The 27,376-nt window shown below is 53.6% G+C and overlaps 1 protein-coding gene across 3 annotated transcripts in view; it reads right to left on the bottom strand.

The window, feature by feature from the left end:
- Nucleotides 1–27,376, bottom strand: part of LRFN2 (leucine rich repeat and fibronectin type III domain containing 2) — a 163,286-nt gene that overhangs the window by 15,975 nt on the left and 119,935 nt on the right. For 2 of the 3 annotated variants that reach the window (XM_017345105.4, XM_089333236.1), the window contains exon 2: nucleotides 12,466–13,890. In XM_017345105.4, coding sequence (XP_017200594.3) covers nucleotides 12,466–13,865 — 1,400 coding nt within the window. In that variant the 5' untranslated portion in view covers nucleotides 13,866–13,890. The remainder of the gene's footprint in view (nucleotides 1–12,465; nucleotides 13,891–27,376) is intronic. The other variant, XM_089333237.1, reaches the window with a different exon arrangement.

Raw genomic sequence — 27,376 nt, 5'->3', positions numbered from 1 at the left:
CGACAGGTCGCGAGGAGCGCAGCTGTCCCTTTCCTCTCCCTGAACTGGCTCCAGCCCTTGGGAAGATGCCCACACAGGGCAAAGGGGCTTCGAGGAGGCCTTGCGGTCCTTGGGGACCCCGCCCTCTTCTTGCTGCCCGGGCTTCCACTGTGCCCTCCACGAAGGTCAGTATCCCTGTTGGCTGGGCCCAGAGGAAACCATTTCTGCATCTCCATCATAGATCCAGAGAGATGCATCTCTAAGGGTGGACTCTCCGGCTTTCTGATCTGTGAAGGAAGTGTCTGGGGATAGGGTCCCATCCCTAAGCCCGTTCTAAACACAGTGGCCAAGAGCAGGGCTCGAGTCTGAACCTGGGTGCCGGGGGAGGCAGCCCACCTCCCCGCTTCAGCAGCAAGACTCAAGTTTCCCTCCATCACCTGCCCTCGAGGGGACAGGCCCGCTGAGGACCAGCAAGCTGCCCTGGGCATTTTTAGAGCCTCCCTGTTCCACTCAGACCTCCCTGGAGAGAGAAATCCAAGCTGGGGGGAGGAGCGCCAAGCCGTCTTGGGAAGCAGCCCCTGGCGCTGGCTCTCTGCGGCGGCATTCTGATGGGCGGTAAAAATATCCCTCTGGTGTGCAGAGCCAGCTGCCACCACCACCACCACCAGCCTAGCTTCCAAGAGCCCATGGCCAGGCCTGGTGCCATGGCAGAAGCCCCGCCTGGCCACCCAGGCCTCAGGACAAAGAGCTCGGGTAGCCCAGCCCCAGCCCCTGCACCGCCAGCACAAGCTGTGGCTGCAGCCTTCGTCACCACAGCCGGGCACCAGCAAAAATGCACACTCAGGCGCCACGGGAGGAGGTGAGCGGCGGCCAGTAGTCCTGTGGCATGTGCCACATGAGCTCACTGAACCGAACCCAAACGTAAATGCTCATGGCCGGGGGTGGGGGTGGAGGGGAAGGATGGGGGCTGGGTACGGCCGGAGGAGCTGGGGCAGGGACCTGGTGGGGTGCTCTGCCCTGCGCACAAAGACCAGAAGCTTCTCTCTGCACAAGGCTGGGAGCTGGGCGCCAGCGAGATGCCTGGGCCAGGCAGACTCCGGCTCGACAGTTCTCCCAGAAGCCTGCATGGTGCTGCTTTGCTCCCTGTAGGCGTAGCTTCTGCTCAGTCACGCCTCCAGGCCCGGACCCCCTCCACCTGGGGTGTGGCTGCATCATGTGCTTTGGCCATGGGCTACAGCAGAGAGGACAGCCAGGGGCCTCGACATTTGCCCCTGCAGCTGGGCCCGCCTCTTGAGCTTCTGCCATCACCGTGAGAAGCGCCGGCCCGGGCTCCAGAAAGAGACGCACGGGGAAGATCCAAAGCTGACCCAGAGCTCGGGCCCCGCACAGCCCAGGCCAACTCCAGCCCCCTGCATGCCCATGACCAAGGGGATCAGAGCCACCCATTGCGGGGTCTGCAGCTGACTCAGATCCCAGGGCTCCTCCCACCCCTCAGCCAGGCCTGATGCTTCTGTCTCCGCCCCTTTCTTCATCAGTCCACCTATACAGTCTCGTTCTAGAGTCCCAGCCCCAAAGAAACAGCCGCCAGCCCCCCAGAGTGCACCCACCCCAGCCCAGGTAGCTCACAGGAAAGCTCGGGCAGACACATTTTGCTGAGACACATTCATGGTTTAACCTGATCTGGGGCTCATTACCAAGCTGACGAGCCCCTTAACTTAAGACCACTGCTCATTGCCCGGTTAAAAGGCTCTGGGTCAGCCAGAGCTCTCCGGTGTTGCATTTCCTGCCCAAATCTTCTCTACAGAGCAAGGCCTGTCACCCCACCTCGGTCAGTTCTTCCACCCCGGGTGTCAGCCGCACAGCTACAGCCCAAGCCCGGAGCCCACGTCTGGAGCCCCCTGCACCCCGCCAGCTATAGCGGCTCCCTTACACATGGCTAGTGAGCCCAGTCACCCTTACTGCACATCTCCAAGGCTGTGCCTTCACCCAGGGCTGGCATGGCTCATTTTGTAGTTCTGAGCGACTCTTCCGGCTCCCCCCACCTCTGAGACTCTGAAGATGATGGGCATTAATTTGACTGCTCGTCCCAAGCCTGCCTGCTGCCCACGGGGTGTCCACTCCTGCGAGGCACGCACAAGCCAGACCATCAGCCTAATTGGCAGCAACTGAGACATTCCCCTCTGCTGCTCTCTGCACTCCATGTCTCCGGAGCAGAGGAGAGAGCAGGCGCAGGGGACAGAACAGCTGCCATGCTCAGTGGCTCTCCCCGGCTGGCTCCCAGTTCTGGGACCATGTGGGCGGCTGCCTTCGCCCGTGCCACTCTGCCTTCTGTCCCCTTGGCTGACTTGTTCAGAGATGGGGGCCTCAGCCCCGAGTGTGGCCCCGGGGACATGCAGGGAGCCATCCACAGAAGCCAGTGGGGGCTGGGGAGGATTTCTGGGTGGGCAGCTCTTTCAAAAGGAAGAAACATCCGGAAGGCGGGTGCCCGTCGTGGCTTGGGCCACCCGGATGCAGACTCTGGGATGACCACTGCAGCGGCAGGTATTTAAGTGGGAGGTGGGCCCGGGAGGCGGGAAGGATGTCCATGTGGGGTATTCGGCTAAGCAGGCGACCACCATGGGCACCTGGAGCGCCATCCTACTGCCTCTCTGGGAGAGAGCACAGGTCGTGCCTCTTGGTCCTCCTCCTCCTTCCCCAAGGGTGAGGGAGCTGGGATATGAATCCCCCTGGCCACCCAGCTACAGGCTGACGGCTTCTCCTGGGGATGCCAACACCCCCTGAACTGGGCCATGCCTGACAAAGCCCCCAGGTGGAGAGCGCCAGACAGTGCAGGAGCACTGAGCAAATGACCTGCTCGGCCCCCAGAGTCCACTGAACTCCCGTCCCTGCACAGGACCACCCCCTTCTGGGATGCTCGTCCATGACAGAGACAAGCCCCAAATCTGGACAAGCTGGGCCAGCCGCTCCTCTGCTCCGCCTCCATGCCCATCATTGCCTGCTAGATCCACACTTGCCTCACAGAGGAGAGGCCTGAGGCTCACGCGCGGGAAGAGAGGGGCAGCCCCATTCCCGTGTTCCTGGTTGCAATCACTCAGCTGTGGGTTATCAAAGGGGCTTCAGCGATTATGTCTCACAACACGCTGTGTTCCCCAGGTGTTTTCCTGGATGGCTGCTCTTGAGAGATACGGCCCAATGGCAGGGAATTTTATTCCCATGTTAAAAATCCATCAGAGGGCCAGCGCTGTGGTTTAGCGGGTAAAGCCGCAGCCTGCAGTGCTGGCATCCCATATGGGCACTGGTTCGAGTCCCGACTGCTCCACTTCCGATTCAGCTATCTGCTATGGCCTGGGAAAGCAGTAGAAGATGGCCCAAGTCCCAGGGCCCCTGCACCCACGTGGGAGACCCGGAAGAAGCTCCTGGCTCCTGGCTTCAGATCAGCGCAGCTCCGACCATTGCAGCCATCTGGGGAGTGAACCAGAGGATAGAAGACCTCTCTCTCTCTCTGTCTCTGCCTCTCTGTAACTCTGCCTTCCAAATAAATAAATAAATATTTAAAATTTAAAAAAAATCCAGCAGAGGCTCAGGTGAGGTGAGAAGGGTATGGCTGAACTGGGATAGGAACCCGAGGCTCCTGGCTTCCTCCCTCGCTGGAGGTTTAGAGACACAGGGCTCAGCTGTGGATGCACAGAAGCTCCGCCTACCCGTGCCAGCCCAGCACTGGCGTTCAGGCCCAGCCCAGGCTGACCCCGATGCTCTCGGGGGAGGAGGCAACTCCTCCAGGGATTCCGAAGCATGTCCAGGGCTGGTGGGAAAACGGGGCCTGAGCCCCACACTGTCCCCACCGCCACCCTGCCCAGGACCTGGTCCTGTGAGCACACCTGGGAAGGCTGCTGGCCAGAGGGGCATTTGCTGGTGTTCCGATGGTCACCCTGACACCAACACCATCCCCCAAGCTCCAGACACTCCTCCCTACCCCCCCCCACTCGGGAAACCCTCCTCCATGTTTCCTCCTGGTATGAAATAAAGATTTCTGTCCCCACCTCCGAGCCAACCAAACATATGCTGTAGAAAATTAACAGAGGGTGGGGTTGGGTGCAATGGCTACATCCCATATCCGGGTCTTCGGGTTGCAACCTCAACTCTGCTCTCCATGCCAGCTTCCAGCTTACGTGCAGCCTGGGAGGCGGCGGATGATGGCGCAACAACTCAGGTCTCTGCCACCCGAGTGGGACACCTGGCGTGCAGTCCTGGCTCCAGACTTTGGCCTGGCCCAGCCCCGGCCTTTGAAAGCATCTGGAGAGTGAGCAGTGGATGGAAGAGCTCTCTCCCTCCCTCCCTCCCTCCCTCCGTCTCTCTCTCTCTCTTTCTCTCTCTCTCTCTCTCTCTCTCTCTGTCTCTCTCTCTCTCTGTCTCTCTGTCTCTCTGTCTTTCAAGTAAAGAAGTAACTTGAAGATGGCAACAGACAGCTGGTTCTCTGGTTTTCTTACTGGAGGGAAGGGACCAGCCACAGTCTGCAGCCCCTTTCCCCCTGCTAAGTATTTCGCGCTTCAGACAAGCCTGCAGCCGGAGCGCTGGGAGAGCGCTCAGAGTCTCAGAGTGACGGGGAGAAATGAGTCTCCTGGGAAAAGGAGCCCCGAAGGGCTCTGCATCTGCCTGGGAGCCCCTTTCCCGAGCAGGGCGAGGAGACACAGACAGGATCTCTGACACTCTTGGAAGGCACCCGAGAAATGTGCAGGCCTGCCGTGGGCTTTGAAATTCCACCCTTACACATTCACTCCTTTGGGTCTTCCAGAGTTGCAGGCAGTCCCTAAATACCGCGGTCCCTTAAAACCTCAGCAGACTGATCTCCGGGTTTATTGCTCTCCTGGTTTTAAAAACACGGAGACGGGGGAGGCAGGCTGGGGAGCAGGGAGAAGAGGAGACCAGAAGCCTGCCAGGCGCAGGGCTGCCTGGTCTCTTAACACACTCCCACTGCCTGTACGGGTACTCTTTCATGTACACCATCTCAGGCAGCCCTGCGACACCCGGAAGGGAACTTCTGATCCCATTCCACAGAGGACAAAACAGACTGAAAGCACGGACATGGTTGCCCGTGGCCCCAGGACTAGTCAACTATTGAGTAGGGGAACAAACAAGAGGCTGTGAAAGTGCTAGCGGCCTCCCCACCTTTATAACACTGGGGGAGCATTGCACCTAGCTTTAAAAAAACTACATTTCCCAGACTCCCTTGGGTCACTGAACTACAATGGGAAGTAGTTGGGTGGGGCCTCTCCCACACACTTTGCCCTCTTTGCATGTCTCCTGTCCAGCTTCTTGACAAAGGAAACATGATAGCCAGAGTTCCAGAAGCTATTTTGTACCATGAGGTGACCTTAAAGACACATGGGCTGAGGCTAGCAGGGCAGAAAGCTAGAAGCGGCTGGGCTCCTAGTGACCCTGCTGCCCAGAAAACCAGACCGGAACACTTTCTCCAAGAGTTTCTTTTACTTAATAAGGGGCACACAGCTGGTACGAGTTTAGGTCACGTTAGGCTGGGGTTTCTGCTCATCCATTTTTCTCTCTGATGCCACCAGTAATTTTGTCACTTCACAATGGCTCATCGGGCATGATATGGCACCCAGAAATCCTCCTCTCGCCCGTGTTTTCTGCTTGCTGTCCCACGTGGCTGCTTCTGGGCGGAGTCAGGGTTCTCCCTGCACCCGTGGTACGGTACGGTACGCACGCCTTTGCTCCAACCCTTCTAGGACTTTTTAGGAATGGAGGGCACTAGATGTCAGCAACTAGAGCTGACCGAGAAAACCCCACGGACGCCCAGAGTGTGTCCCCGTTCCTCCCAGAAAGAGACACTCCTGTGCGTGTGCCCACCCCAGGCCTCCAGCCTTAAGGAGAAGTGTTTGGGGACATTAGTGTGATAGGCCCCACAGCACACGGCACATGGGGGAGACTACACTGCTCAGTCTCTGCTTCACACAACTCCGTTCACTTGAGTCTTGGTTTTACCATCTATGAAATGGGCATGATAATATTTGTCCTGACTGTCCCCATTCACAGATGTCAGGTTTCAAGACTTGAACGAAGGCCGGCACCATGGCTCACTTGGCTAATCTTCCGCCTGCAGTGTTGGCACCCCGGGTTCTACTCCCTGTTGGGGCACTGGATACTAGTCCCGTTTGCGCCTCTTCCAGTCCAGCTCTCTGCTGTGGCCCAGGAGGGCAGAGGAGGATGGCCCAAGTCCTTGGGCCCTGCACCTGAATGGGACCAGGAGGAAGCACCTGGCTCCTGGCTTTGGATTGGCACAGCACGCCAGCCGTAGTAGCCATTAGGGGAGTGAACCAATGGAAGGAAGACTTTTCTTTCTGTCTCTCTCTGTCTATAACTCTCTCTCTGTCTTTCTCTCATTGTCTAACTGCCTGGCAAAAAAAATAAATAAATAAAATAAAAAGACTTGAACCAAGTGACAGAAATGCAGAACAATATAAAAATCCAGGGCTGGCTGATTTTGATTTGGGCTCCGGCCAAGGAGCTGCCTTTCCTTCTAACTTCCTCTCTGCTAAGGGGGCTCCGGCTGTCTGGGTAAATGGGCACGTCAAGGAACCTTCCCTTGGCACAGAGGGCAGGGCTTGCCCCTCCCCCTTGAGGGAATACCGGCCTCTGCCGACTCCCCGCCAATCCCCAGAACCTGGGGCACCGAGCTGAGCCGCAGATTTCTGTCGGCTGCTGGTGCAGGGTGCTGTGTAGCTGTCCCTTCCTGGGGAGGGGGATGAGCTCCACAGCGGTGCTGACTGGTAAGAGCCTGATGGGGTGGAACCCGGCTGAATTTGCCCCCTGGTCCTTTCCCCTTGGCAGGCAGAGCCGCAGTGAAAGGTGTTCCCCTCGCCCCCAGTCTGCAGACTGGGCAGGGTGGTCCCCTCTCCCCAGGGTGCACGGGGTTGGGGGAGGCATGTCTGACACCCACAGCAGCCTAGGGCATGGGAAGGGGGCCTGTCAGGGCCCCCCTCCTTGCAGTTCCCCGTGTTCCTTGCATGGAGGCGACAGCAGCTGCATCAGCACCATGCAGGCAAGGCCACATCCCGACCAATTTGGCCCTGTGCGCGGGAAGCATACTGGCTGTTCCCCTGGCGCTCCCAGGGACCTTTGCTGTGTCTCACCCGTGACAGATGTTCTGACGACTCTCAGAGACAAGTGTTTACGATGTCACTTAGGCCGATAATGACATGTGGGGCACTTAACTTTCCATGTCGTGGCAGGGAAGAGGCCAGGCTGAGATGGGTTGCTGCTCTCTCCAGAGGGACAGGGCAGGCCAGCCCTTTTCTCTAATTCGCTCCCTATTAGCACTGTCCCCTTGCTGAAAGGCCTCGGCTTTGCGAGATGCACCTGTCGCATGGGAAGCAGGCCAGGCCCTACTTGTGGACTCCTGAGCCCAGGGTGACCCTGCAAGGCTGAGCTGTGCATGCGGGTGTCTCAGGAGGCCAGCCAGAACCTTGAGATAATGAGGGAGCTTATTATCCCAGCAAAGAGCAAGATGCCATTCCACAGCCAAATGCAAATCCTGTCTGAGCGTCCACGCCTTGGGGTCACCGCCGCCGCCACTCTGCCTTCCTGCCATGCAGACAAGAACCCGAGGTTTTCCTCCGCTGCTCCCCAGGTCTGCAGTGCACCTTGGGGTAGGGCCCTGGCGACTTGTCACTGACCTGTGTCCTGGGCTGATTGGACTCTGAGTTTCTACCAAAGTTCCCATCTCTGCCCTCACATGCCTATGGGACAGGGCACTCTAACCCTGGGAGGTGGAGGACATGGTGGACCCAACAGGCCAAAACAAGTGGATCTAGACCAGTGGAAGCCACACTGTCTTGATCATTGGATTATGAGAATCTTAAATGGATTAGACCATGAAGACTGTGATCCCTTAAGTTAAAATCTTTCCACCTTTGCCTGCCAGTCAGGCCGCCTGTCCAGTGTCCCTGGAGAGGACTTAACCAGAGGCCTGGGTTCAAATCACGATCCTGCCTCTTTCTGGCTGGGTGATCTTGGGAGTGTTTTTGTAGAGCTCCCTTGGTCTTTCATACTTCTCAGGCTGTCCAGGAGGGTTCAGTGAGGGACTGCCCACAAGGCTCAGGACCAAACACACAGGAAGCTTGCAAGGATGTGAAGGAGGGGGTTCTGTTACCGTGCGTGACCCAGAGACCCGCACTCACCGTCTCCTCCAACACTCGGACAGCTGTTAGAGAGAAGACTGGATGGTGCATCTGCTCTGCCTCTCCCATTTCCCACCCCGCCCCCGCAGTCAGGCGAGCGATCCCCCTTGCACCGTGTCACTCTCACAGGGATGACTCCTCCCGCTAATAATGATATGTGTTTCTGGAGTGCTTCTGTGAGTTCGTACCATCTGCTGGGTCACTTCTCATTGTTGTGGGCACCCTGGGAGGAAGTCCTCTTTGCTACCTGCATCTGTGTATCCCAACATTTCTGATGCTTCTGTTTCATATCTACTATAAAGTCTTTATAACCTAGTGTCTCCAGGTTCTCAATCCCAAAATGCAAGCGACTCGCATTCCCTCCCAAGTGACTGCAGGAGCACAGCCCTAAGCCCACCCCTGCCCCTCCTGCTGGGTTTTTATTAATTTTTTTTAAGTGCACACAGTCTCTGGGGCCTTCATTTAGGAAGCTCCCCTTTAATGGTGTTTCTATTAGTTTATTTTATCTATTTTGGAAGGCAGACACAGAGAGAGAGAGAGAGAGAGTAAGATCGTCCATCCTCTAGTTCACTCCCCAAATGCCTGCCACAGCCAGCAGCTCAGAACTTCATCCGGGTCTCACCCATGGGTGGCAGGGTCCTCCCACCAGGATGCACATAAGAAAGCTAGAATCGGGAGCAGAGCTGGGAACACAGGCATTGCAGCATGGGATGTGGATGTCCCGAGGGGCCTCCTAACTACTGTGCCAAGGGCATGCCCCACCCCAGCATTTCTGGGACCCCATGGAGCAGGGCCAGTCTGTTGCCCACCTCTTCTCTGGCCTGTTGGATGCTGCGTGTGCCCTCCCCTTGTACCCAAGCAAGACTCTGTGCTGGTAGTTCCTCACCTTTACACTTTTTATCAAAGCCAAGACCACATGATAAATTCAAAAGTGAAGAAACATACTGATTTTCAAAAGGTCAACCTCACCAGTTATCAAAGAAATGCAAATTAAAACAAGTTCCATTTTTCACCTCTAGAATTGGCAAAGATAAAAGTTATTATACATTCAATATTGGGGAAGTCGTGGCCAAAATGAGTACTGTCACCTTCCCCTGGTGAGAGGGTAGATAAATATTTCTAGGGAATGTGTAAAGATTATAATGCATTTGTTAAACTAATAATTCATGTCCTCGGAAAATATGTTTAGGGAATCAGTGAAGCTGCACAAATGTATTTCTGCACAAAAATATCCATCACTGTTTTAATATTGAAAAATGGACAACAATCTGAATGTCCAACAGTAGAATACCGGTAAAATAAATTACAGAACTCAAATGTATTTTAACAGCAGGGGAACTGAGCAAGCTATAACGCTGAGAGCGAGGGATGAAGGTGCAATAGAGTACCCGAGATTGATCATAAATATCATGTGGTGTTGATAGAAAACTGACAGGCACTTCTTTCCGAGTCTCTCTGGTTAGCTTCAGAGGGCAGGAATACAGGTCTTTTCCATGTCCCTCTTTATAATCTTTCTCTACTTTCTAAAGTTTCTACAAAGATTACCACTCAGATAATTGGAAAACCACAGCTCTAAGTTGCACCGTACCCCTCTGGCATGTCTCTCTGAATGCTGTATGCGCGCACACCCGCGGCACGTCTCTCTGTATGCTGTATGTGCACACGCCCGCGGCACGTCTCTCCGAATGCTGTATGCGCACACGCCCACGGCACGTCTCTCCGTATGCTGTATGTGCGCACGCCCGCAGCACGTCTCCCTGTATGCTGTATGTGCACACGCCCGCGGCACGCCTCTCCGTATGCTGTATGCGCACACGCCCGCGGCACGTCTCCCTGTATGCTGTATGTGCACACGCCCGCGGCACGCCTCTCCGTATGCTGTATGTGTGCACGCCCGCAGCACGTCTCTCTGTATGCTGTATGCGCACATGCCCGCGGCACGTCTCTCTGTATGCTGTATGCGTGCACGCCCGCGGCATGTCTCCGTATGCTGTATGTGCGCACGCCCGCGGCACGTCTCTCTGTATGCTGTAAGTGTGCACGCCCGCGGCATGTCTCTCTGTTTGCTGTATGTGCACACGCCCGCGGCACGTCTCTCTGTATGCTGTATGTGCACACGCCCGCGGCACGTCTCTTTGTATGCTGTATGCGTGCACGCCCGCGGCATGTCTCTCTGTATGCTGTAAGTGCGCACGCCCGTGGCACGTCTCTCTGTTTGCTGTATGTGCGCACGCCCTCAGCACATCTCTCTGTATGCTGTATGTGCGCACGCCCGCGGCACGTCTCCCTGTATGCTGTATATGCACATGCCCGCGGCACGTCTCTCCATATGCTGTATGCGCACACACCTGCGGCACGTCTCCCTGTATGCTGTATGTGCGCACGCCCGCGGCACGTCTCCCTGTATGCTGTATGTGCGCACGCCCGCGGCACGTCTCCCTGTATGTTGTATGTGCGCACGCCCACGGCACGTCTCTCTGTATGCTGTATGTGCACACGCCCGCGGCACGTCTCTCTGTATGCTGTATGTGCACACGCCCGTGGCACGTCTCTCTGTATGCTGTATGTGCGCATGCCCGTGGCACGTCTCTCTGTTTGCTGTATGTGCACACGCCCGCGGCACGTCTCTCTGTATGCTGTATGTGCACACGCCCGTGGCACGTCTCTCTGTATGCTGTATGTGCGCATGCCCGTGGCACGTCTCTCTGTTTGCTGTATGTGCACACGCCCGCGGCACGTCTCTCTGTATGCTGTATGTGCACACGCCCGTGGCACGTCTCTCTGTATGCTGTATGTGCACATGCCCGCGGCACGCCTCTCTGTATGCTGTATGTGCACACGCCCGTGTGCTGCGGTTACATTCTCACACTGCCTTCTCTCCACCCTGAGACACGCATCCGCCCTCTGGACAAGCCGAGCAGGTGCACACTAGAGGCTCCCTAGCTCCACTAGGGCATCCATGGCGCCCCCCACTCAGTCCCAGGTCTCTGTTCCTCCCCCCATGTACTCTCTGCCCAGAGACCCACCCGCTAAGGAAGACCGGGCTGGAGGAAAGCCCAATGGTGGACCAGGGGTTTATGACCTCTCTTGCACCGTGAGCCCTTCGGCTGTCTGGTGAGGCCCACGGGCCCCGTCCTCAGCACGGTCATTTCAAGTGCATGAAGCCAAACGTTGCAGCTTCAAAGGACACCTCACAGTCCCTGAGAGGAAGACCACAGGCCAGGTCCCTCACGTTCCACAGGAACCGAGGCTGGCGCGGACAGGTGGGCGTCTGCAGGCAGCAGTCCCAGCCGTGGGGCCTCTGTCGCCACCCTGCGACTTCTTCCCTCCCTCTGAACGGCTTAAGCAAGTCTCCTGCAGCTTCCTCACAACCTCCCTCCCTCTCCCCCACCCCGGCCCAGGAAATGCCCCCTTGACCCTCACAGCGGTGACATGATTGTCACCCACCAGTGGCAAGGAGACCAAGGCCGGGGATCAGCACAGGTGGCCAGGATGACGCCCTCCCCACTCACAGGAGCTGCCCTGACCCCTTCCGAGCGCACTGGGAAAGCGAAGCTCCTCCCCTCACCTCCCCGGGGCCGCTGGAGGACAGACCCAGGGTGAATCCAACACAGAGGAAAACGGGACTTAAGGGACCCAAGAAACCACGAATGCAGCACGTCCGTGGGGGCCTTTGATCCAGCTGGGCCTGAAGCAAGCTCCTGACTTCTCAATTACATGAGCCAACACTGGCTCCTCCCTTTTTCTTTTCCTGCCTGTCTTTTAAAACCCAGTTTGATATAACTCCCTGTAACCAGATGTCCACGCTAAGGCTGGCGGATTACCCCCATTTGCCCAAATGAGGCAGCTGAGGCAGGAGAATTAAATGACTAGCCAATGGCAGAGCCATGATAGGAAACTCACTCTCCTTGACCTCCCTGTGACTGCATAGGAGCGCAGGGGAAGGCCAAGGGCGCTCGCCTTTGGAGAAGTCAGATCCCTTGGCCAAGAGATCTAACTGTTCTTGCATAGCCCCCAGCTGGGCTCCAGACAGGAAGTTCAGAGGCTCACAGCCCAGGGGCCACCTACCCCAGCCACCCACGGGGAGAGCGGCCCTCCCACGTACACACCCTGCCGCCGCCCCCCCCCCTCGAAATGGTAGGTGATGTCTTTCTATGCCTCCTTACCTGGCACCACGGGCACCGTTTGCCCCGGGACCCCTACAGGCTCCACTGGGAGGAGGGACACGGATGGGGCAGCTCGGACAGCCCCGGGCCCTCCCCCTGCCGCCCCCGCCGCAGCCCCCGCTCACCTGTAGATCAGTACCTCGTCGTCCGAGCAGTTGTACTGCAGCTGGTACATCTTCACCCGCGGTGCCGACTTGCTGACCGACCACTTGACCAGGGCCGAGGTGGTGGTCACGTCAGACACGAGCACAGCTCGTTCAGGGGGGCTTTTGGGAGGCTCCCCGCCCCCGCTGCCTCCGCCTCCCCGGCCCGTCTTGCTGGAGCCGGTGATGTCCGAAAGGCGGGACTTAGGGGGTGCGGAGCGGCTGGTGCTGTTGCTGAGGTGCGGTAGCTGGACCACCGAGACCTCCACCGTGGCGGTGGCCTCCCCGGCGGCGTTGGCCGCGATGCAGGTGAAGGCGCCGCTGTCCTGAGACGTGGTGATGAGGATGTCCAGCGTGCCGTTGTCATACACGGCGGTCCTGGACGAGTTCCCCACCAGGCGGTCATCGGGGGCCACCCAGTGGATGAGGGGGCTGGGGTCCCCGATGGCCTTGCACTTGAGCGTGGCCGCCTGGCCCTCCAGAACCAGCAGCTTGTGCGTGTGCTGGGTGACGAGGGGCGGCTCGCACACGAACTCCTCCTCCCGCACGTGCCAGAAGTAGCGCCCCTTGAGGCCCCCCGGTGAGCCGCAGGTCTCCAGGTCGTCCTCACGCTCCAGTCTCCGCAGCCAGAGAAGCTCGCAGTTGCAATGCAGCGGGTTCCCACCGAAGCTAAAGGACAGGGGCGGGGCGAAGGGCGTGGCGGTCAGGGCGGAGGCCTGGGAGCGGGCGAAGATGGCGTCCGGGGGCAGCTTGTGCAGCCTGTTGGAGGTGAGATCCAGGCGAGCCAGTTTCTGCAGGTCGGCGAAGGTGCCCTCGGCGATGTGGTCCAGCAGGTTGTGGTCCAGGCTGAGCTGGTGGAGGTTGAGCATGCGCCGCACGGAGCCCCAGGGCAGGCCATGCAGGTTGTTGTAGGACAGGTCCAGGTCCTCCAGCGTGAGCAGGAAGTCCTCGAAGGCGTCGTCGGCGATGGCGCCCAGCTGGTTGTTGTTGACGATGAGGTGCTGCAGGTTGACGAGCCCGCGCAGCGTGTCCTCGCCGAGGCCCGGCAGCCGGTTGCTGTCGAGGTGCAGGGAGCGCAGGCTCTCGAGGTCCAGGAAGGAGAAGGGCTGGATGTGGCTGATGGTGTTCCTGGACAGGGTCAGGTCCACCAGCCCGGTCATGTTGGCGAAGTCCTGGCGGCCGATGTGGATGATGAAGTTGCCGCCCAGGCGCAGCTCCACCGTCCGCCGGTCGATGTCGGGGGGCACGAAGAGGAGCCCCTTAGAGGGGCACAGGGTCCCCAGTGACTCAGACAGGTTCTGGCAGACGCAATACTTGGGGCAGGCGTCGACCACGGCAAACGCCATGCCAAACGCCAGCAGGCCACCAAGCAGGGTCTCCATGGTCTGGTCACTCAGGCCACGGCGCCTGCAAGGCAGGGACACAAGGCAGGGGTCAGAAGGCAACCCGCCCCCCCCACCCAGTTCCTTCCCTCCATCCCTCCAGCCCTGCCCCTGCCCAGGGGAGCAGCCCACGCTCCTCCCTCACGCCAGTCCCTCGGATGCAGCTCCTCTTTTCCTTCCTTCCTGAGTTCTTAGCAGCTAATATACGATTTCATTTACTCGCTTATTACCTTTATCGATCGTTTCCCACCTCCCTTGCTACCATACGAGCCTGGAGAGCAGACACTTGTCTGATCTAGTAAGTGCTCTCTTCCAAGCACACGGCACGATGCCAAGCACACAGTAGGTGCTCAATACATGTGTGCTGGATAGAGGAGGGGATGGGTGAGAGCCTGCAGGTGGGACATCCCGTACTCACTGGGTTTGGGAAGTCTGGGATGGCTATCTTTTGAAGTGGATGTTCCCTTCTTATACGGTGTAGACTCAGCTGTGAATGAAGCTGAAGCGGCACTCCTTGAGCACAGGAGGCGAGGGTGGGCGTGGCGGAGCAGTGGGTTAAGCTGCAGTGTGGGACACCCACAGCGCATGTCAGGACACGGGTTCAAGTCCCAGCTTTGTTGCTTCTGACCCTGCTCCCTGCTAGTGTACTGGGAAGCAGCAAATGATGGCCCAAGTACTTGAGTTTCTGTCACCCATGTGGAAGACCCAGATGGAGTTCCTGGCTCCTGGCTTTAGCCTGGCCCAGCTCTGGGCTGAGGTCTTCATGTGGGGATAAACCAGTGGATAGAAGACACCTCTCTCTCTCTCTCTCTCTCCCTCTCTCCCTTTCTCGGAGAACAGGAATGTGTGCCAGACAAGGCTCATCCCTGAGAGATGCCAGGAAGGCTAAGTGGAAATGGCTTTGGATAAGTTCTACACCAAGGACAATCCACCTAGTTCATAAACGTTTGAGAGTTTGAGGAAGTGAAGAAGCCGGTGAACAGGAAGTCGGGAACAGAGCTTCTGAGCTCTTCAGAGGTGCAGGGTGCTCTCTGTACACCCCTACATGTGCCACCCCTGTCAGGCCTCAGGAGCACCTGTGTATAGAGATCAGGGCTGGCCCAGGGCTTCACAACTCAAAAGTCACCTTCGCATCAAAGCCTTCCCCGAAACCCCTCTCCAACCACCCCCTACTCTGCAGCCCCCACCCCCTCCTCCACTTCCTATTTTCTCTCCAGAGCTCACCCTTCTCCACCTAACTTGCTATTTTATCTTCTTGTCTTATCATTTGTCTTCTGCTCTGACAACACAACATGAGAAGCAGGACTGGCTTTCACTCCCCACCATGTGCCCATGAATGGCTAGCGTTGGAAGGAACAGGAATTTGGCAGAAGGTTGACACCAACTCTGAGTTTTCTCCGGTCCACGCTGTGCTAAGCGTGACTTATTCACCTGGTGCTATGCACCACCCATTGAGCTGGACTCAGGAGCAGTGAGCACGCTGGCCGTGGAGCCTCATGCAGACCACACTTCTCAGACCACATCCTAGCGCCATCCAGGGTCCTGCCCAGAGGGCTTCTGAGGCTGATCAGCAGGGGCAGTGCTGGGTACCCCATCGCCACCGCAGGGAACATGCCAGACTAGAGCTTGGCATCACTCACATTTTCCCCTAACCATAGAGTGCCCATTTTTTGTTATTAAGATACAGGAAGTAGAGTTCCAACAGTCCCAGTCTGAAGGACACAGACACACACAAAACAATTTACAGGCTGTGGTGAATTTAAAAACCCATTCCAATCACATACTCCATTCTGCAGACTTGAATTGCATGATTGCATCCCTTTAAGGGTAAATCCCCTACCTGAGACCCTGCGAGGGCCTGGGACTTATCCTACATTTCACCTGGAGTGACTGTGGTCTGGTAGAAATATCCTGTGAGCCGTAACCGTCATCAAATATTCACGTGGCCATATTAAAAAGGAATAATAAAAAGGAGATGGTGGAGTTGGGAGGGAGCTTGCTGCCCGAGTCTAGGAGAAGATAGTTTTTAAAAAAGTGGAAAGAGTACAGTCTCAGGGAAGAGTTAGGGAGAAAACAGAGGAAACGCTACACAAATTGGAGGAACACAGTGGACCTAGGTGGAGGGCAAGGATGTGTACAACTTAGGACCCCAGCAGCCGGGAGCCTCACACCAGCTTGGAGAGGGAGGTGAGACCAGACTGCAGCAGCCCAAGCCACTGGCAGAAAAGCAGCAGAAAGAACCTAGAGGGGATCCAGCTTGGAGCCCAGCAGGGGATAGTAAACCTGCCAAACTAGAGGAGAAAAAACAAAGGGGAGAGGAAGGTTTCTTGTCTCCAATCATCCTGCAAAGGCGCCCTGTAACAAGCTGACAGATAGCAGGCACCGTTTTGGACATACGTAACAGCTGTGCCAGCCTGTGTCTGCACCCAGCAACAAGCCAAGCAGAGACTCCTGACTCTGGTAGGGAGAACAGACGGGGCTGGGAGCTCAGGACTGCAGGAGGCTGGTGTGCTGGGACTGTGAAAACACTGAGGCTGCATGGGACGACTCAGGGTGTGGCTGGGACACTGGGCAGTCACTGTGGGAGCCTCCATGCACTCAGGACTGCGGGGGGCTTGTGTGCTGGGACTGTGAAAACACTGAGGCTGCATGGGACGACTCAGGGTGTGGCTGGGACACTGGGCAGTCACTGTGGGAGCCTCCATGCACTCAGGGCTCCTGGTTACCTGGTGAGGGACTTTGCGGGGGAATCTGAGCTTACATTGAGGACTTCACAGAACCTTTGTGTAGTCCTTGTAGCAGAGCGGATGGATAATATACTCACTAGGGCTAGTGCCCAGGCACTGGACTCCCTCGAGGAGAGAAAATCAGCTGAGTCTATGCCATCAAACAAGAAAATACCTACACTTTGGTTAAAACAACAACAACAAAAAAAGAATTACTACGCCAAGCCTGGGTGTGTCACCTCAGATACACCTTCCACCCTGCAACACTGAGCAGAGCTCCATGGCCACACCCACCACACAGCTCTAGTTATTCTCTGAAAGCAGACATTCCACTAATTCACTCATAATTCAAAGATAAAAACCGCCACAGCGAAAAAACATAGAAACCAATGAGTATCCCCACAAATGCCAAATAACAAATGCACCAATTCAAGAAACAACAATTAGGAAGATAACATGACATCCCCAAAAGAACACAACACTTCAATACTAGATTGTGAAGATAATGAGATTGAAGAATTGGCAGAAATGGCATTCAAAGAAATGATCATAGGATTACTTAGAAGTAACCAGAAGCAACTGCACGAACTAATGAAATCCATATATGAAATGATAGAAAATTTGTCAGGAATTGAGATCTTAAAGAGAAAGCAAAATGAAATCTTAGAAATTAAGAATTCAATAGAACAAATGAAAAATGCAGTGGAAAACCTTACCAAAAGAATCGGTAAAGAAAGAATATCTGACTTAGAAGACAAAACACAGGAAATTATAGTCAGACCAAACACAAGAAGAAGAAATTAGAAAACCAAAAAAACACTGTTGCGAATCTACAGGATGCTATCAAACAACCCAGCATGCAGGTTCTAAGAGTACCTGTAGGTGTGGAAAAAGAGAAAGGATTAAGAAGACCTTTTTAGTGAAATAATAAGAGAAAATTCCCCCAATTTGGAGAAAGAAATGGGCATCCAAGTATGGGAAACACATAGACCTCCTAATAGACATGACCAGAAAAGATTTTCACCATGACACATTATAATGAAATGCTCCGCAGTAAAACATAAAGAAAATATTCTAAAGTATGTGCAAGAGAAACGCCAGATTACTTTCAGAGGATCTCCAATTAAACTCACAGTGGCCTTCTCATCAGAAACCCTACAGGCTAGGAGAGAATGGCGAGACATATTCCCGGTATTAAGAAAAAAAAACTGACCAGCGCCGCAGCTCACTTGGCTAATCCTCTACCTGCGGTGCTGGCACCCCGGGTTCTAGTCCCTGTTGGGGCACCGGATTCTGTCCTGGTTGCCCTTCTTCCAGGCCAGCTCTCTGTTGTGGCCCAGGAGTGCAGTGGAGGATGGCCCAAGTGCTTGGGCCCTGCACCCACATGGGAGACCAGGAGAAGCACCTGGCTCCTGGCTTCGCATTAGCGTGGTGCACCAGCCGCAGTGCGCCGCCGACTGCAGCAGCCATTGGAGGTTGAACCAACGGCAAAGGAAGACCTTTCTCTCTCTCTCTCTCTCTCTCTCTCTCTCTCTCTCCCTGTCCACTCTGCCTGTCAAAAAAAAAAAATCAGCAAAACGAAGAGCTGTTTTTTTGAAAAAATGAACAAAATTGACACACCATGGGCCCAACTAACCAAAAAAAGGAGACAGAAGACCCAAATCAATAAAATTAGAGATAAAAAAGAAAATGTAACAACAGACATACTAAAAATAAATAAGAATCCTATCAATCAAAATAAAATCAATCAAAATAAAAAAGAATCATCATAAATTACTACAAAGAACTGTATGCCAACAAACTTGGAAACCTAGAAGAAATGGATAGATTCCTGGACACATACAATCTACCTAAATTGAGCCATGAAGACATAGAAAACCTAAACAGACCAACAACCAAGACGGATATTGAATCAGTAATAAAGGCCTTCCCAATAAAGAAAATCCCAGGACCAGGTGGCTTCACTGTTGAATTCTACCAGATGTTTAAAGAAGAACTTACTCCAATTCTTATCAAGCTTTTCTAAACAATTGAAAGAGGGAATCCTCCCAAATTCTTTCTATGAAGCCAGCATCACCTTTATTCCTAAACTCCGAAAAGATGCAACAAATAGAACTACAAACCAATTTCTCTGATGAACATAGATGCAAAAATCCTCAACAAAATCCTGGCCAATCGAATCCAACAACACATCAGGAAGATCATTCATCCAGACCAAGTGGGATTTATCCCTTGTATGCATAGATGGTTCAACATTCACAAATCAATTAATGTGATACATCACATTAACAAACTGCAGAACAAAAACCATATAATTATCTCAATAGATGCGGAGAAAGGATTTAATAAAATAATGAAACTCTAAGCAAATTGGGTATAGAAGGAACATTCTTGAACACAATCAAGGCAATCTATGACAAACAAATGGCAGGCATCCTATTGAATGGGGAAAAGTTGGAAGCATTTCTGAGACCCAATATAAGACATGGATGCCCACTCTCACCATTGCTATTCAATACAGTCCTGGAAATTTTAGCCAGAGCCATTAGGCAAGAAAAAGAAATCAAGGGGATTCAAATTGGGAAGAGGAAGTCAAACCATCCCTATATACAGATGACATGATTCTATATATAGACAATCTAAAAGACTCCACCAAGAGACTATTGGAACTCCTAGAAGAGCTCAGTAAAGCAGCAGGATATAAAATCAACACACACACACACACACACACAGAACAACCTTTGTATACTTAGCCAATGCCATGACTGAGAAAGAACTAAAATCAATCCCATTCACAATAGCTGCAAAAAAAAAAAAATCAAATACCTTGGAATAAATTTAATCAAGGACGTCAGATACCCTTATGATGAGAATTACAAAACATAAAAAGAAAGAAATAGAAGAAGATACAAAAAAATAAAAAAAAAAAAACTTCCATGTTCATGGGGTGGAGGAATCAATATCATCAAAATGTCCATTCTTCTGAAAGCAACTTATAGATTCAATGAGATACCAATCAAAATAACAAAGACATCCTTCTTAGATATAGAAAAAATAATTCTGAAATTCAGATGGAGGTACAGGATACCTCGAATAGCTAAAGCTATCTTATACAACAAAAACAAAGCCAGGGGCCAGTACTGTGATGTAGCAGGAAAAGCTGCCACCTGCAGTGCCGGCATCCCATATGAGCGCAGGTTTTAGTCCTGACTGCTCCATTTCCAATACTGCTCTGTGCTATGGCCTAGGAAAGCAGTAGACGATTTCCCAAGTCCTTGGGCCCCTGAACCCACGTGGGAGACCTGGAAGAAGCTCCTGGCTCCTGGTTTCGGATCGGCGCAGCTCCAGCCATTGCGGCCAATTGGGGGGGATAAACTAGCAGATGGAAGACCTCTCTCTCTCTCTCTCTCTCTCTCTGTCTCTCCTTCTATTTCTGTGTAACTCTGTCTTTCAAATAAATAAATCTTAAAAAAAAAAAGTTAGAGGCAGCACAATACCAGATTTCCAGACACACTACAGGGCAGTTATAATCAAAACATCCTGGTACTCATACAATAACAGATGGGTAGACCAATGGGACAGAATAGAAATGCCAGAAATCAATCTAAGCATCTACAACCAACTTATATTTGACCAAGGAGCTAAAACCAATCCCTGGAGCAAGAACAATCTCTTCAACAAATGGTGCTAGGAAAACAGGACTTCCACATGCAAAAGTATGCAGTAGGACCCCTACCTTACATCTTACACTAAAATCCTTTCAAAATGGATTGAGGACCTAAATCTATGACCTGATACCATCAAATTACTAGAAAACATTTGGGAAACCCTGCAAGACATTGACACAGGCAGAGAGTTCTTAGAAAATACCCCAGAGGCACAGGCAATCAAAGTCAAAACTCACAAATGGGATTACATCAAATTGAGAAGCTTCTGCACTGCAAAAGAAACAGGAAAGTGAAGAGGAAACTGACAGAATGGGAGAAATTATTTGCAAGCATCACAACTGATAAAAGATTAATAACCAAAATATATAAAGTGATCAAGAAACTCCACAACAACAAAGCAAACAATCCAGTTACAAAACGTGCAAAGGAACAGACATTTTTCAAAAGAGGAAATCCAAATGACCAACAGACACATGAAAAAATGTTCAGGATCACTAGCCATCAGGGAAATGCTAATCAAAACCACAATGAGGTTCTACCTCACCCCAGTTAGAATGGCTTTCATACAGAAATCAACAAATAACAAATGCTGGTGAGGATGTGGGCAAAAAGAAACACTAATCCACTGTTGGTAGGAATGTAAACTGGTAAAACCACTATGGAAGGGAGTTGGAGATACTTCAGAAATCTGAATATAGCCCTAACTTATGACCCAGCCATCTCACTAATAAGAATTTACCCAGGGAAATTAAATCAGCAAATAAAAGAATTATCTGCACCCCATGTTTATTGCAGCTCAATTCACAATGGAATGGCTAATACATGGAATCAACCTAAATGCCTATCCACCGAAGATTGGATAAAGAAATTATGGGATATGTACTCTATGGAATACTACACAGTGGTAAAAATAATAAATGAAATGTGATCATTTGCAACAAAATGATGAATCTGGAAAACATCATACTTAGTGAAATAAGACAGTCACAAAGGGACAAATACCATATGCTCTCCCTGATCTGTGATAATTAACAGAGCACATAAAAGGAAATCTGTAGAAGTGAAATTGACACTTCGAGAAACAATGACTTGAACAGCGCTTGTGTTGACTGTCAAGGAACTGTTTTTGTTTTTTTTTTTTCTTAATGGAGAATGGGACTGAGAGTGGGGGAGGAAGGAGGAGGAGTGGGAGTGCAGGTGGGAGGGTGGGTATGGTGGAAGAATCACTATATTCCTAAAGTTATAGTTATGAAATTTGTACTCATTAAATAAAAGGTTTCTTTGGGGGAAAAAAGACATAGGTGAAATAATTTTGATTATCTATTTTATTTAACTACTACATACAAAATATGGTTTCAATGTCATCAATTCAATTATTAACAAGATGTTTAGCATTCTTTTATTGGTAAAGAGTCTTCAAGATTTGGTGTGTGTTTTACACTCAGAGCACATTTCCAATGCTCAATAGCCCATGTAGCTTTTGGCTACCATACTGGACAGTACTACAAACTATAGCTCACAGCCCAGACCTAACCTGCTGTCTGTTTTTGTCAATAAAGTTTTATTAGAACATGGACAGGTTTCTTTACCTATTACCTACAGTTTCTTCCCTGCTACAGTGGCAGAGGTGAGTCACTCCAGTAGGTAACATGTGGCCAGAAAAGCCCAAAGTATTTACCGTTTGTCCTTTATGGAATATTCTAGAGGGATTTTTTTTCCTTTTTCTCCTTTACCTTTTTTATTGTGGGCACCCAAATGGTGCCTGGGACCAAATGCCCAGGTCCGCACAGCTCTGCTTCAGGCTCCCCACGGCACCTGCTCACCCTGCCTCTGCCTCTTCTCCGGAAGCTGCCTGAGCTGCACCAGGCGCAGCAGATACACCCATCCCCCGGGGCTTGCGCTACGGAAGCTCTCCACCTTTCCTTCAAGTGGGTCCTGGCCTTTTGGGTCCCTGCTTAGCTGGGGCCAGAGCAAGCGTGGATCTTCTCCATCCCTTCCCAGCCCTCTTGGGCTCGCTAGCCCTACCTCCCCGTGTCTCCTGGTGGCTGCATGGCAGAGAGGGCAACACTTTCTTAGACATGGCTTCCACTTCCGTGGAAGTGAGAGGCACCCTTGGCACCCACTGAGGGCATAGGGCAGCCACACTCACGGATGTCCCTTGAGGCTGCGTGTGTGGCTGAGGCCATGGTACAGTAAGTTAAGCTGCTACTTGCATTGCTGGCATCCTCTAGCCCATTGCCAGCTGGCCTCCTGCCTACTCTGTGACCAATCCAGCTCCTGCTAACGCTCCTGGGAAGGCAGTGCATGATGGTCTAAGTGCTTGGGCCCTGCCATCCACATGGGAATCCTGGATGGAGTTCTGCACACCTGGCTTTGGACTGGCCCAGCCCCAACTGTTGCAGCCATTTGGGGAGTGAACCAGCAGATGGAAGATATCTCTCTCTCTCTCTCTCTCTCTCTCTCTCTGTCTCTCTCTCTCTCTGTTGCTCTGATTTTCAAATAAATAAATAATTTTTATAAATAAAATTAAAAAAGAAATGTTTTGAAGGCTGTGGGAGGAGGGCGGGGGGTTAGTGTCCCAGCACACTGTGAGAAAGGCCGTCTTCCGCTGTGCCCTGGCCCAGGAAGCACTGCAGTGCTCCAAGGCTGAGGTGCATTGCCCAGTGTGCATGAGAAATGAAGGTATCTGTCAGGTGCACCTGGGGCCAAGGCCAAGGCTATTCATGACCTAATCTCATCCATTTGCCCTTCCTGATCCCACCCTGAGTCTCGGGAGGCTGGCCATGTGGACCATGTTGACAATACACAGAGGGTCACCTCTGGCATCCCCCAGGCCTCCCTGCAGAGAGGGGCAGCCTGAATCTTGGAGATGCCACAGCCTCACTGGCGGGCGCAGGGTCTGTGGTTTCCCATCACTCTGTCCTTATCAATTATGCTAAACAAACCACATTGGAAAAAAAAAGTTTGTTGAGGATTAACAAATGTCTAATGAATTCAAATCTGTGACATAATAGCACTGGGTAAATATATTTTAAGTGATCAGCATGGAAGCTTGCTGACTGAGAAGTGACTATTGAATCTTAATTAAAATTGTATTCTGAGAGCTGTCACTTCATATATGATGCTAACAGCCAAACCAAAGGCTGCTTAGCCTCCAGGTTGGGAGGGGATGGGCGCAGGACCACCCAGGGTATTTAGTGCATATCCGGGATATGGCTCACTCTTTCCGGCAGGATTTGGATAAAGGTGGGGAGGAGGGAGCCAGGACCTAGGTCCCTGGCAGCATCCCCAAGTGATGCAGGCAGTGGAGGGTTACACAGAGCTGGTGATTAGGAGGACAGGGCTGGGGCCAGGAGTGGAAAGGAAGTGAAAGCGGGTGGGAGAGGACGCAGGATTATTTGTGGGCAAAGCTGAGCGCTGCGCAGGGATCAAAGAGAGGCTGTGAAATGCATGCTGGTATCAAACGTCAGAATCAGGCTGCAGAGCAGGGAGCCATCTGCAGAGCCCGCTGCTCTGCTTGGAATGTCTATGAGCCAGCGCTGGGGAGAGGGCTCTCAGGGAGAGGAGACAGAGGCAGAAACCAGAGCTGGGGACAGGGTGGGGGAGGGGTGGGGTAACCACTGCCGCCCCTCCCCCCAAGGCCACACCCCTGGGAGCTGAACCTGGGAGGGCCAGGAGCAGAGTCTCCTCCTGCACTTGGTGGAATCCAGACTTGACAACTCCACCAGGTGGCTGTGTCTCTAAGACACAAGACGCCCTTGTGCAGTTGCAAAGAGGCATCCCCCCGAGGCCAGCTTTGTGGTGCAGCAGGTACTGCTGAGGCTTGAAACACCCACATCCCAGAGGAGTGCTGGTTCAAGTCCTGGCTGACCCACTCCCTGCCAATGCGCCTGGGAAAGTTGTGGAAGATGGCCTAAGTACTTGGGTCCCTGCTACCCTTGTCAGAGACTCAGATGGGGTTCCAGGCTCATGGTTTTGGCCTGGCTCAGCCCTGGCTGTTGTGGTCATTTGGGTAGTGAATCAGCAGATGGAAGATCTCTCTCTCTCTCTGCCCCTGCCCCCATCATTCTGCCTTTCAAACAAATAAATCTTTAAGAGAAAGAAAGAGGTGTCCCCACCAGTATTTCCAGCACCCTTTAACTAAGAAACCTTGTGCAGTGAGCAACCTGCCCCACCATACCTTGTCACCCAGAGTACTGCCATCCCCATTTTAACCCTTAGGAAGCAAGGTTCGAAATGATTTGGGCCCCAACTTCCCTTCTGCCCTGGGAAGACCCACAAGTTAAATCGAGGATTGTCTGGCTCCTGTCCCTGCTCAGAGTAGAGGAGGCACCTCCCGAAGCTTCCATGCACCGGCTGTACAGTGAAACCGGGCTACTAGCACTAGAGGGCGGCTTAGTCACTGGTGACAGCCCAGCTGCTCCGCTACATAGGAGCATTTGTGCTTCCTGCTTAGGGATGGGCCTGGAAGGAACGCTGATGTGTTCAGAAGCAGAGGCCTAATTGGCTCCGAAAGACGGCCTGTCAGGCCCTGATGGTGGTGAGTCACACACGCACGCACGCACGCACGCACAGCGACAGATGCACACTGGCAACAAACACAGAGTTGTGGAACTAGGCTGCCGGTTTGTAATCCGAGCTTCCAGATGGGATTTTATGTTCAAAGCAGAAGAAAAGCGAGAGATGAGGATAGGGAGTGGGAAAATAACGGACAAGGAGGCAGGCAAGAAAAGGACCTGGAGACCCCCCCAGACCGTCTGCCCTCCAGCCCCAGGCCCCCCGCCCCTCTCGGCTGCCTCTGGGTCCTGGTCAGAGGCATCTCGAGCTGTTCCCAAGTGCAGGCAACACTTAGCAGATGGCTGGCACGATATATGTGATATCTTGCCACCCTGATTTCCATTTAAAAGACACCCTGGCAACCAGCAGAGGAGCCGCCCGCCCCTCCAGCCTGTAAATCAAGCAAGATGCCTGTCGCCAGCTTCAGGAGGAAGGAAGAGGCTCCTCCGGGGTGCTGGGGCCGGGGAAGTGTGAATTAATGAGAGTGGGAGGAGCAGGCTCTGCCACCTCGCCTTCTTGCCCAACTGCCTCGCCCCATAAATCACAGCGCACAAGACAAGCCCTGTAGGCACCCCCTCGGGGAGGAAGAGCAGGCCCTGGGCATGCTGGGGCCCCTTCTAGGGGGAGCCCATGTAGGGACCCTTCTAGAGCCCCGAGAAGGGGGCAATGCAAGCTCTGTGAGTGAGCGCTGAGGAAGGAAGGAGGCTGAGCTCCCAGGGAGCTCCCAGTCCGACAGGGGAGGCATACCCTTTGACCCCAGGGGGCCTCCTATTTTGACGTGGAAGCCCCAGCTTCCCACACAAAAAGAAGAGAGAGAGAGGGACCTGTAAGAGCGAGAGAGAGAGCCCCTGCCCCTGCAGTCCCAGCTTGGTGGCTGCAGGACACCCAGACAAGACCCTGGGGCAGGAGCCACACCCAGAACCCCCAGACTGCCTTCATAAACCAGGAGAAAGAGCAGTCTCGGGTATCCCAGACAGCGAGCGGTGGGGGATGGACAGCCCTAAAGCAGCAGAAGGGCAGCAGGAGCCCTTTCAGGCTCTGTTTAAACTTCTCCCGTGCGAGATAAGCAGTTGTTATCGTAAGTGAGTTATTAAGCTCAAAACTGCTTCCTCTCTGTCCTCAATGACAGCACTATACCTCCGTGTTAGTCCGCGATAGCTTTTATTGTGTTGGAGGTAATGATGTGTTTGCCTGTCTTCACCTGGGAACCCCTTCTTGGCAGGGACTGTGTATTGTTCAGCTCTGAATCCACAGTAGCAAACCCAGAACCTGGCACCGAGTAGTCACCGGGGATACGTTTGATAAGCAAATGAATGAGTGAATGGATGAATGAATGAGTTGGGGCGACTCGCATGGAACAGGCATTTCCCCTGGCACCTCTGGCACTCTGACTCACTGCCCGAAGCCTGCCTGCTCCTCCGGGGAAAAGAGGGCCCCCAGGGAGTGATCCTCAATCAGCGTTAGGGAGACGATGGAGGATCAGTACCTCAGCTCCCTCCTGCCTGGGGCAGCTCCACTCTGAGACATGCTCCCGTGGACGTCTCCCAGAGGACCAGAGTAGGGCTGAGCCTCAGCTGCCCACATCTATTCCCTGCTCCTCACCACACTGGCCCCCCTCCCTTCCCTGCCTCGTCTCCCCACTTCGCCTCCTGTTTCTTGCTATCACGACCCAAATAAACCACTTCCGCTCAAACCCTTGTTCCCAACGATCGCTCCACTTCTGGGGAATCCAGCCCCGGGCAGACTTCTTAATTATAACTGTCATTTTATAAGCGATCGACTGTGCCTGAGCTACTGGGGAATGCAAGATGCAGGGAAACAGAAACTGATATGAAAACCACGCATGCTCTCGTCCATGGCGAGCCCAAATTGGCAGCCCCGGCTGGCACAGCAGCGATCGGTAGCAATAGTTTAATAGAAAAATTCCTACCGGGGGTAGGCCCGGCCCAAGCCGTGGGCTGGGGAGGCTGTGTCTACCGTCTGGAGACACACACGAGCCAATGTGTGAATGAGGGTGGGGTGGAGGGCGGCCCAGGCATGGGGGCGGGGAGAGTTCAGCCTGTGGACAGGGGACACCGCCTGTGGCTCAGGGAGGGGGTGACCTATGAACGCGGGCCACTGAGAGGGAAGCAGGTCGTGCAGGCCCCCACGTGCGGGAGGAAGCGTGCTGGCTCAGCTCTGATGGAAGCCAAGGCCGTCATGCTGCCGTGCTCAGCCCCCTGGTTGCCTGTGGTCTGCCCCGTGTCCGGGATGCACAGCCCTTGGGCAGGCAGCTGTGGGCATCCATCCAGGCCTTGGAGCTCCCCTGCTGGTGCCCAGCAGCCCCGGGGAGCCCTCCACCGTGCTTGGATGCGGCCAGGACTCAGCCTCTTGAACCACCCGTCGCTATTTCAGGCATCTCCATCTCACACGAGGCTTTGCTCTGGGCCCTGGTTGGCCATTTCCTCCTCACCTGGGAGGGTGCAGTGGACAATACTGATCCTCTGGGACACCCTGGGGCCTCTCTAGGCCTCTCTCCAATGCCCAGCCCATGCAGTCTCCACCCACCTCTAAACAAAGA

Source organism: Oryctolagus cuniculus, chromosome 5, assembly GCF_051225735.1.
Source record: "Oryctolagus cuniculus isolate XC-2025 breed Fujian yellow rabbit chromosome 5, ASM5122573v1, whole genome shotgun sequence".
Classification (NCBI taxonomy): domain Eukaryota; kingdom Metazoa; phylum Chordata; class Mammalia; order Lagomorpha; family Leporidae; genus Oryctolagus; species Oryctolagus cuniculus.
The sequence above is the reverse complement of the archived record's forward strand: the minus strand, read 5'-3'. Positions and strand labels throughout refer to the sequence as shown.